Here is a 12168-nt window from a genome sequence, read left to right on the forward strand (position 1 = left end):
TACGTCAAACACGGTATTTTTATTTTGCAACCTTCATACACTTGCCAGCTTCTTATCTCAAAAGAGAAGTACATAGAATAAACTTTAACCACAGACAAACTGATTATAAAAGACTTCACCACATTTAAGGTGATAATCACCACCCAAACATACGTTGAACTGAAGTCTGCCCAGTTATTGGCAGTTGCAGTACAATCTGTAGAAGTAGGAGTTGCTAGTGATGTGGCGGTTTCATGCACAGAAACTTTAGGTGCAGCAGCAGCCTCAACTGCTGGTTTTACAGAAGCTGGAACTTCATTTTCAGGTATTTTCTCTGCATAGTTTGCAGGGAACCATCCAGTTTTTCCTTTCAATTCTCCACCAAGCCACCCTGGTTCTCCAGTCTGGCTTTCATCCACCTGTAGATGCAGTAAGTTACAAGGTTTAAAAAACATAACATATAAATGGAATTTTTACTTTAAAACCCATCTCACTCACAGTATTTAACTTTCTCTAGTCACAGAGAAATTGCACCATTCTAATAAATACAAAATCCATGTGGGTAGAATTTTGTTATTACTATTAAATTTGTCTTTGGAAGATTATGCTGTGGGCAATTCCTGCTATAGCATATTATAAGTTGAGAGAAAATTTTGCAGCACAATGCTGCTTTTTCAATTCATTCTTTTTTTCAAACCAAAGATCTTCTTGATGCAGAAGAAAAAATTTTAAGTTAAATTATGCGTTAAGTCTTAACGCATAAGCCAAGAATGGGTATTTAAACAGTTGCTGTCATAGTGCAGCAGACTTGGAGATACTAGTTCTCAAGAAATCCACTAAATATTGATATTTCTGGTTTAATGCAAAGTACAGTTTTTAAATAAGTTTTCCTAGATTTCCTTTTGCAGAAAAATAGAACAAAAAGCACAGTGTATTAAGATCAACACCCACAGAACAAACCAAAACAAAATTCACATATATGCTAACATACTTAYACAAAACAATTCTATGGTAAGTTTTTGTATGTAAGTTTGCAGAYCTCTGTGTTTCTACCTCTTACCCTCACTCTAATACTTTGACAAGCCATAAATGACAAAATGAAACAGTTATTTTTGCTGTTGTATTTTAATTCCTGCATGTTGATTAACATGAGCTTGATAAACTATGATTTTGCAAATTTCTTATTTMCTCATTTGCCTCTTAAACATTTCACACATTTGTTCTCCCACCCAGCTCTACTGACAGTCTACGGCCTGAGTTTGTAAGTCACAAAAGTGACACAGTAACATTCCCGCATCCAGCAGGAATTGCAGAAGAAAAAATAATTCACTGTTGCTATGCCTTSTGACTTGTGAATCAATATGGTGTCTAAATACTGAAAAGGCCACACCTGAAAGTTGCAAAAGCTTTTGAAAAGAAAAAAGGCATTAATTGCTTTACATAATAATTATGGTAAGTTCTGTGGCAAGCTGTTTTATCTACTTACTCCACCTTATCTAATCTCTTTGATACTCCAAAAGAAACTGAGTTTTCAAGCAAGCCCTTTATACATTGATAAAGYTTGCATCTTTGACTTACAAATAATACATACTCTGTACAGGAGTCTGCTGCGCATGCCTGTAGATTGGCTGTATATTTCCCAGYACTGTTCAAGACAGCAGTAAAACCAGGCCAGCAATGATAAGCCACAGTGGTCAGTCTGTCAAAAATCTCTCTCTCATTAATTTAGGCCAGTAGCAGTTGGCATTTAAAAATACGTAAGAGCTTCAAATGACAGCATAACTCAAGAGCTGATTGCTGCAGATAACAGTAGTCAGTAAGAAATGCTTAATTTTAAAATTTGAAATTGCCTGACACTATTTCATTAAAATCACTTATCAGCACAGAGACTTGTTGGTAACTGTGTGCTTAATAAGATAAGGAACTGGAAATAGTGTCCTTTTCAGCTGTGGGAGGTTTCAGCRTATAACATTATACAGCAATAGCATACAGTAGTGTCTTGAAACTACTGTTTTCACAGTTGTAAACACACCTATGAACTCATTCGATCAATTTTCACAAAATATAACCTGATCAGCTGCTCGCTTGGAGGAAAAAAAATGCAGTAAAAAAAATCATCTGTGGCTATGCTGCAACCCAGTTGCTCTGGAGTAAGGCTGGGAACAGTCTTTTGCATAGGAGCGACCCACCCTGAAGCAGTAAAGCTTCTGCCTCTGTCCCCGGGCTGCTCAGTGGAACTGCAGGCAGACTGCGCTGCCGCCTTTGGCCCTTTCACTGCCTACTACAGCCTACCTTTGGCGCAAAGAAATCCATTATTTCTGCTTTTTGTTCACTCTATCTTCTGTCTCTGTCCCTATTAACTCCAAGCAAAACAGAAATAAATGGCCTGCATGCTTGACCAGTTCAATGTGGTTTTACTGCAGTGCAGAGCAAAATTTCCACTGCAGCACTGAATGGGACTGTTAAAGCAGCAGTATGAGCGATGGAAGGTCACAGCAGAGGGTGAATCTTGGGGCAGAGAAGGAAAAATGGAGTATCAGCACCTGACTTAAAGTTGAAAAATCAAAACCTATTCACATTTTTTTTTTTWAACTCTCATTAAGCTGCTCAGGTAGTAACTAGAATCACTAACATACAAAACAGCAGCACTAGAAGGTCAAAAACCTGTTACTGTGATGTTCTGGAAAGGATCTCTTTGAAATGAATCCCAATAATACAAGAACAACTGATTTTTTAGAAGAAATTTTTTCTACAAACAGGTTAAAAAAAAAATCCACCAAGGAGATTTTTTAAAATAACAATTAATGTCTCCTTAGAAGACATTCCTATGTTTATGGATGTCCTAAAACAGCAAATTAGGCTGAATAAATTTATGCTTCTTCAATCAAATTACTTTTTCTAGAAACACCCTATGATCATGAAAAGACTTTTTAAAATACTAATTTCATAGTTAATGAATTTTGTTTCTCAGTTATTCACATAAAATATGATTTATATATTTTTGTAGGAGAGTACCAGAACCATACATAAGTTCCTTTGAACCTTTGTAAAATTCATTTGTTCTAATTTTTGCTTTTTACATGTCTAATTTTCTTATTTCTTACATGTAAAAAAAAAATAAAAAAAATTCAATACTTCTCCAGTGTCCCCATGAGAAACATTTTCCCAGATTATTTTTTCCAAACCACAGCTAGCCATTAAAATGTCTAAAACCCAAACTACAGTGTGTGTGCTTCCTTTTGTTTATTCAACCTTACTTTAGAGCCGCAGCTTACACATTTACTTCTAGCAGCAGGACGCAACAAGTGACATCAGCGCAACAGCAATACAACTCTTAACTGCACCTACTGCTGCCGCTGCCAGCACCTCTGCTGATAGAGATGTTGGCTTTGCAGAGGCCTATTCCTGGCTTGTGTATCACTAGTAGTGCAAGTACATAGAAAGAGCAGCTCTGTTTTACAGTAAAAATTTGTTCTCCTTGTAAAGACAAACACTAATACTCTCAGAAAAGTATTTAATCAAGGCTAAACGGAGTACCACAGTTCTCTTTTGTTCAACTATCTATCCATTAAATCATCATTTTAATTCTATTTTACTTTTGATCTAGATATTCTGAGACTCCTGGAATTCCTATTGCCGTGCTGAATATAAGCTCCCCGGCAAGCCAGAGGCCATATGTTGTTTACGCCTACGCAGAATCCAACACAACAAGGCTTTCTATGTGCCTAATACAAAGAACAGTAATTCTAACTTTCACAATCGACAACCAACAAAACTGACAACAAACTGTCATTATGAAATTGTTTTAGACCTCTCACTTAAGCTTCTTTTATGAACTCCCCGTTTAAGTGATGTTCTGCTACCAGAGTCAGTACAGTTCCCTAATTCAATAATTCAATTGCAGYTCACTGACTTACTCTATCTAAACAAGCTGAATTATATAAAAAGCTGTTTAGTAACAACAGAATCTATTCAGTTACTTCAAGATGGAGCTTAACAGCAGCAAATGCCAGTAGGACTCGTTTTGTAAGAGAACCATCCAAAGGAAAAGAATCCCATACACTGTACACATATATTCATACACATAACAGAAACTTAAGTTCTTGAATGGGCAGAGCTCTGGACCAGGCATGGCTTTCTCGGCTCAGAGTATTTTGGTTCGCACGCAAAAGTTTGGTTAAGTTATAGTTGGGGTTATAAATCAATCCGGCTCACAGGGGGAGAACTTTAAAGTACATGCAAAGGCAAGAAAAACAGAAAGTAGAAATTCAAGTTAAGATAAAATATAAAAAAATCCTTTACTTAAAAAAAGCAGAAGAACTAAAAAAAAGTACAGCCCATGCCACATCACTCTCTAACCACTATCCAAAATACTTAAAAAAACACATTTATCTGAAAGTAAAGCAGAAGAAAGCCATCCTCATGTATGCTTTTACAAATACTTTTCCTTCCTAAATAAACCTCATCCTCCCTCCCGTCTCCATCAAGATGGTCCTCAAGATTAATGCACAGTGTAAAACTATCACTCCATTGACAAAAACTATTTACAAGCTATACAGCTATTAAGGCACAAGTCCTTCCAACATCATGAATTTTGCAGTCCTATTTAAATCCAGGATTTAGGCCTGGGTTTACACATACACAATGGATTTGTTTTTCAGCTGGATCCTCTACTGATAGCAGTTACAGCTTGGGTAGTATCTCCTTTATAGCTATATGATTACAGAATAGGTTTTCACAAGCCTCTATGGACAAAGCCATGTAACAGTGTTAAAATGCACAAGCACTACATTTACCGATGTTGGAACACAGTTACGCTAAAAAATATTTATTTTGCTGCACATTGTAAACTCCTAACTGTACAAATCAGCTTAACTAGAGTTGCATTTATGTCATAAATGAGAAATTAGATATATAGTTTTAACATGTAAGCTTGCAAATAATTATTTTTCAAAAAACGTAACTGACTTGCACCTTTCAGAAGCACATGACAAGACAAACATTTAAGGACAGATAAGAGTTTAGAAGTCCAAATACTCATTATCAAAAGTAAGTTCTTGTCTGTTCCACTTAAATTACTTTTGACAATGTAAGTTTGTTAAGTTTACCCTAGGTAAATTCAAAAACAAACTACATGGTAACAAAATCTGTATTTATAAAAATGAATAGGTTGCATAGACTTCCTAACAGTCATATAGCACACTTACCCATTCCCTTTTAACCTCCATCAGGAAAGCAATGATTTAAAGCAAGGCAGAATTACAACACATTTCACAAAAGTGTCTTACTTATGTTAGCTTTTCTAAGAGTAGCTCATTTAAGTTATTACTACAGACAAGGAGATAAAGCCCACAAAAATCAGTCATCAGGTTCGATTATGGTCAAAAAGTAAGTTAAATAAATTTTTAAAAAATGAGAGCCAGGGAATATTTTTTTCTAGTGTTAACTTAAACTAAAGTCCAAACTAACATACAGGAAGACTTGGATGAACTTTATTTAAAATGCATCAAGCGCTCCTTAAAATCATGTATTTTTGTCAAAAAAAARTTTGTTATTTCCTTGCGAGTGTACTTAACGGTGATCGCTCTTCCTCAAAAAAATCAATGTTTACTTATATACCTAGCCTACAATCTATTCTCTAAGAAAACAAGATACAGAACTTTTCAATAGCCTAAGGAGACCAATGTGCCTATATCCTCTCTAATTTAACAGACGACCGACCAATACTATTTCCTGACGAAGAGTAACAACACATTTTATTAATCAGGATGGGATTGGGCCTTTTCCTGAGTCATTCAGTGGTGCTACTAATCCAAAATTCACTTTATTATTTTCACAAGCAGATTCTAATGCCACAAACACTTTGTTGTGACACAGCCAATTTAATAATAATTTAAAAAAGGCTGAGAGATGTAAGCTCAGTTCCCCCAGAAAACATGCTGCTTTTTTTTTTTTCCTTTTTTTTTTGAATAGATTCCATTAAAAGTTATGATAGGCTACAAAGTGTATTTTTTCCAAAATCCATCCTCAGTAAATTTTGTCTAAACTCATTAAACTGCAAAAGCTCATAAAATATATTTTGTTGAGTAGAACACTACAATGAATAAACTTTTCCACAAGAGAACAGGATATCATTTCATRTTTACACTAGGAATTTTTATTATGAAAAGACTTATGAATGTTAAGAGCATGCTAGCAACTTATTAATATTAAAAATACATTTAATAACTGCAGTCATTAACATCAGAAGCTATAATTTTAGAGATATTTAGGCACAAAAGAAAAATAGCTTTAGAGAATTTGAAGATTAACACAACGCATTAGATAGACATCTCCCAGTAACATCCTCTATTAAARAAGAAGGAAAATGCTTCTCAATGCTTCTCCAGCAGCACATCTACAGCCAAATTTTTAGGTTCTCAAGTTTCCATTTTTAGGAAATGACATTTTCTCTACTTTATCTCCTCTTTTAAAATAAATGGAAAACTACCTCACAAAAGAGCTGGCTGTTTTTAAGTAGTTAAAAAAGGAAAATAACAAGAMCAGAACAAATTATCATGCAAACAATTCAAAGTTACAATTATACTAGCTCATTATGTCAAAAACTGTCACAAAAAATTGTAAAAATTTCTAACACTAATGGAGAAGTATCACCACAATACAAAGACTATGTTAATGCTTATGTGATCTGACAAAAGTGTAGCCATCTCCTAGTTTAGCGTAATTATTTCATGTGGTATTACACTAGATATCACATTCTCTTAATAATAGCAATTTTCAAAATTAAATGTTTTTCAAAAATAAAAATTAAAACACTGCTCCCATATTACTGTTATAAAARGGTAAATTTCTTATAAAAACATATTTTATTTATCAAAGCCAGCTTTTAATTTAACACATAGCAGCCACTCTCTTATTAAAAAATAACAGTAACAATATCCCCTAGCTACTTTGAAGGACAAAAACTCTCTCATTGAGATAATTTTTGTTTAGGAATCTTTGCAAACACCATACACCTCAGAGAGGCACACAACTCATTATATTAGATACAACCTGCTCATAGATGATGTTTAAACTTTACAATATGGTGAACTCTAAGAAGTTATCCATTATTATAACATTAATATGTTATATCACATCCTGTGTGTTTCAGTATATATTGAAATATTTTTCACAAGTTTGTAAAAAATACTTGCCATATGTAATTTCAACTGCACAAGTGTAAAAGCCTAAGTAATTTTTTCCAAGTAATATCACAATCCCTTCTTACCATGACTATGTCGCCAGGCTGAATAGTGATTTCATCATGGCTTCTTGATTCAAAAGGATACAATGCTCTATAATACACTATTTTTACATCCTCCTGAGCAGAAATGCTTAAAGGAGCTTTTTCTGAGCAAAGAAAAAAAAACACATATACAAAAAAAAATATCAAAACATAATATTTATAAATGCTGGAAAAATGATGTGAAAAACAAAAACAAAAAATAACCCTTATATTGCCCATAGGAAGTGCATTATTCCCCTATCACACGAGGTGAAATATGCAAATGAATGACTTAAAACAGAATTTTCTTATTATTTTCTCTTCTAAACATCACCTATATAAAATACTACTATATTTTAAATTTCATGATACATACAAATATTTTGGTAGAAATATTCTTGTACTTATGATGCAGCATATATAGTTTTTCAAATATTTCAGCAATTTTGTAGGTTACGTCCGATCAATAAGCCACAGATTCAATTCAAGTAGTGATGCTTTTGCATATTTCAAAGGTATCCCCAAAACTTTTACAGCCTRCTTATATAGCTGCTTCATTTGCAGCCATACTATACTTCCGAAACAGAGGCTTCAAAACATCCTAATACACGGATTAGCTGAAAAGAGGTCACTTACAGATGGTGTTTTAAAAATCACATGCTTGGGTTAAAGACATGTTACTAGTGAAAAGAATACAGGAAAAAAAGAAAAGAAAAAGAAAAAAAAAGATATAAGCTAAATAGCACTGTATAACATACTTGCTATTTTGCCTGTTCCATCATAAAAGTGCCCTCTGCTACTCTGCACAAGTAAAACATAGCAAGGAGATATAATAGAGTAAGTCACCTCTAGACTAGCGCTAAAGAGATAAAAGATCATTTCTCCTTTATGTAATCCTTCGACTATGTAAGCAAACATTACATTCCCAGTCAGTTACTTCTTATGTACATATCCAAGTCACTTAAGAAGGAACCATGACTCAGTTACTTCCAGTGAGGACAAAAAATCAGGTCATAATGCAGAAGAGAAGCTGTCAGCTGAAAGTGATCATGTGCACAGAAGAAAGGAGATTAAATCATAGACTTCATGCCATTTGTTCAGTAAACAACATGCATGGTGAAGGGAGAGAGGGAAAGAGTAACTAAATGACACACTGCTACTAYTCTAAAGAAACCCAAAGCATGTATTGCAAAACAGCATAACTGCAATTAGAAGCACCTAAGTAATTTTTGACATCTTACATTAAGATCTTACGCTATCTTAGAGCTAGTATTTTCTCTTCAGCTTGCACTATGATTCTCATCAACTATGCTTTACTCCCTCTGCCGAATACTATATTTTCAGAAAGAATAATGAAACCTAAAAGAGATCAGCTGTTTGGAGTCTAGAACTTAAACATTAAACATCTGATTTACTTCAGTAAAACTAGCACTCCACTTTTGAAACATAATACATTTTTGAATTAAATAAAAAGGCAAAGTAGAGGAAAGATTTGTTCAAGAGGCACATGCAACAGCATTTCCTGACTTTTTCCTCTACCTGCATTTGACCAAGGAGCATGGACAGCTGGCTTGATTGGCTCTTGATGTGGTTGGAAAAGCTTACTCAGTTTTTCTTGCATTTCCTGTTTCCCCTTATCCTCACTTTCCTTCTTCTTGGTTATTTCTTCCCTTTTTTGCTTTTCATCTTCCTGAGTTTTTTTTTGCCGCTGAAGCTCCTCTTCTTGTTGCATTCTATCAAGCCGCTGTTTATCCCTCTCCTGGATTCGCCTGTTGGACAATTAATTTCTTTTTTAAAGCCAGTCAAACGAAAGACCATTAAAATTAGCTGCCTTGTGTATGATCCACAGCATGCAGTATACTCTCCAAGACTTCTGTCATATAGTGAGTTATCAACCACCCTGTAGCATTTTCTTAAGAAAAAATCCTTAAGAAATCTTTCTTGAGAAATACAGATTCTTACAGGTGTCTTCAGAAATCTGTAAGTGATCTTTGTTCTTTTATAGAACAAAGCAGAAACGTTCTGAAAGATCTGCTACAACTGCATAGGTATTCATAAAGAGCAGTGATTCTCAGACAAGTGAGAGAATGATACTACTGTGTAATCTGCTACTAGGTGCAGGACTCTTACCTTGAGTTGCTTTATCTGTACATTTAAATACTATCTCTAAAATTATTCTAAACTGACATAGGAAGTCTGTGCCTTTACAGTAAGATTCCACAGAACTCTAAAAGAGCTGCCTAGCATAAAGAAAGGAATAATACACTAGTTATGTTTTGGAGGTGACTTTAAGAAGAGAAAAACATCTAACACTATTTTGTAGGACAAGAAGTAAACATTTATCAGCATCCTCACAGAACTATTCAAGAAATTTCACATTCCCAACTGTAAAATTTAACAAGTCCCTTCTCCCCACAGAAGAGGAGAAGGAAGAAAAAAAGAATAAGGATATTCTTCAAGAAACATTTTGTACCTAAAGACAGTCTACAGATGTAGAGCACATGTCTACCATTTTGTTTCATGACCCGTTCCACATCCATACTCTTTTCATACTTTCAAAATAAGCGAAGAACACATGACAAGCCAGTCAGTACAGACTTGGCCTACTGAATAGCATGTATTTTTTTCAAGGACAGTAAAGATTCCTGGCCAAAAAATGGTGTGAAGAAACCCTAAATTCCCTAAGGACAAAAACGCACTTTCCAAACACTGCGCTGGCACCAGACAGCAAAGTCTCATCTTCTGCCAGTGTAAGTTTTCAGTTCACAGGAATATTTCCTAGGAGATCTGAAGGTACCCAGTAACAATGGCTGGGTAAGATGGCAGCTGCTTATAAACTCAAAAAATCTTTGGTCTTAAATAAAATCACTGATACCATTTAAATATTGTGCACCAATACACCATGAATACAGGCAAAGACACTAATGAGTGGGAACGATATTACCTCCTCCTCTATGAATTATTGATAGACTTTTTGGCCTTCAGTGTAAAGTTATTTAAATTAATTTATTAAATTCTCTGCTCTGCCAGCCTCTTCTTTCAAACACTGAATTTGTCCTTTATGTGTTCACTTACAAAATATTCAGAGCCAATTATTCAGCAGTTTTGTTGTAACACTGAGGCTGCACCAAATGCATATGCACAGCTCAAATTCTCTTGACTTTAGCAGTGTCTTACATTGCTGAGTTTGCTCAGACAGGCTTTAGAGGGTAAGCTGAGTTTTTAATTATGTTTCCAGGAGAATGATTAAGTCTTCCCACATGACAAGCCAAGTTAGCCAACTGCTGGAGTGAGAAGAGCAGATGAAATGTATTAGGTTTTATTGGATGGGGCGAGGGGAGGCATTCTTCCATGCAAGCTGTAGAATTTTCTTCATTGACTGTTATACAAGCTAATATTACATACAGCTGAAGTTGAAGATGAGGAAGGGAATAAGAAGAGACAGAAACTGAAAAAACAAAAGCCTAGTTGTGAGCTCCGCAGCTTGGGGGTAGGAACAGGAGACTTGAGAGTCTTTTCATTATTTTAAGACTTCTGAAGTGGTAATTATTGTGGACTATGACCTCTAATCTGGGATTTACCTATATTTGTTTCCACTTTTTTAACTTCCTTTTTTCTTTCACCAGCCACATCATACCACTCAGGCAGTTCTTATCTCAAAGGCTGAGAGGAAGCTCATTTTACTCAAATGTTATTCTTTTTCCTATGGATTTCTGACTCCCCCAACCACACAACTCCGCACGATTTAAGATGTTCAAAAAGACCTCAATGGTTCTCAAATATGTAAATATGTATATTTGCTTCCTCAATTAAGTTACATGCACAACTCAATACATAACTACCAATAAAATATTGTTTATATGGTTCTCAGTATAAACTAAATGTGTCTATTCTTTAAACCAAAGGTTAAAGTGCACATGTTTATAATTTTAGATTATTTTTTTTCTTTCCTGTCACCAGAAATATTAAAATACWGTATATTTTCATAAATATTACAGGGCAATATTGAGGTTATGAGGTATTACTCATTTACCTGGTTCATTTAGGTGGCTATTAAAAATCAGTAAGATTGGTAGACTGCTCATTATCAAGTATGGCAATTACAGTCACCTAGAAGCTTGAACATCTGGGCTGCATGAAGTTTTGCATTACTAATGATGTCTGAATGCTCATCTAGCACAAAAAGTCAGACATGAAATTTTCCATGGCAGAAAAGTGTTCTTTGAATCCTTTTTGGAAGAAAATAGAGTATTTTAAAATATTCTGACATGGAGTATTTTAATGTTCCTATTCCCAGTACCTCAGCAGCCTTCTCAGTTTTGTGGAAAGTTCCAACATAATTATCATATTCAGTGTAGTCCTTCCTTCATCACAGAAAGGTGCTTTTGTTGCTAGGAATTTTTCTGAAGCTGATGTTTAAGAATTTTAGAGGCACAGACTTTACATAAAATTTATCTAAACTTACCTACTTTCTAGGTGTAGGATTTCTGTTTGAAGATAAGGTTTTCATTGAGATGCTTGTTCTGGTTTTGCTTGAAATGTAAAAATTTGACTCAGAAAGTAATTATATCAATTTGCTTGAGATCATAGTCTATGTAATGCTGTAACCAGCAATTTAAGACCCTTGGTTCAAGGGCCTTTGTTTTCATCTACAGGCTAGATGAGGAGACAGTGAAGTAGACTGTAAACTGTCTGAATAGCAGACCTTAGAGGGTTGTGATCAGTGACACAAAGTCTGGCTGGAAGCCTGTAGACAGTGCTGCCCCACAGGGGTCAGTACTAAGTCCAGTCTTGTTCAACTTATTCATCAATGGCCTGGATGAGGAGACAGAGTGCCTCCTCAGCAAGTTTGCTGATGATACCAAACAGGGAGGAGTGGCTGATACACCCGAGGGCTGTGCTATCACTCAGAGGGACCTGGA

General features: G+C 35.0%; 1 protein-coding gene across 4 annotated transcripts in view; it reads right to left on the reverse strand.

The window, feature by feature from the left end:
* The window catches only part of ITSN1 (intersectin 1), a 136858-nt gene that overhangs the window by 46057 nt on the left and 78633 nt on the right, over positions 1–12168 (reverse strand). For 3 of the 4 annotated variants that reach the window (XM_085297743.1, XM_085297740.1, XM_085297741.1), the window contains 3 exons: positions 8786–9015; positions 7250–7371; positions 154–398 (listed from right to left, as the gene is read on the reverse strand). In XM_085297743.1, the coding sequence (XP_085153869.1) occupies positions 154–398; positions 7250–7371; positions 8786–9015 (597 nt within the window). The remainder of the gene's footprint in view (positions 1–153; positions 399–7249; positions 7372–8785; positions 9016–12168) is intronic. The other variant, XM_085297742.1, reaches the window with a different exon arrangement.

The sequence above is a fragment of the Rhea americana genome, unplaced genomic scaffold, assembly GCF_003343005.1.
Source record: "Rhea americana isolate MKP2758 unplaced genomic scaffold, rheAme1 scaffold_130, whole genome shotgun sequence".
Lineage (NCBI taxonomy): Eukaryota > Metazoa > Chordata > Aves > Rheiformes > Rheidae > Rhea > Rhea americana.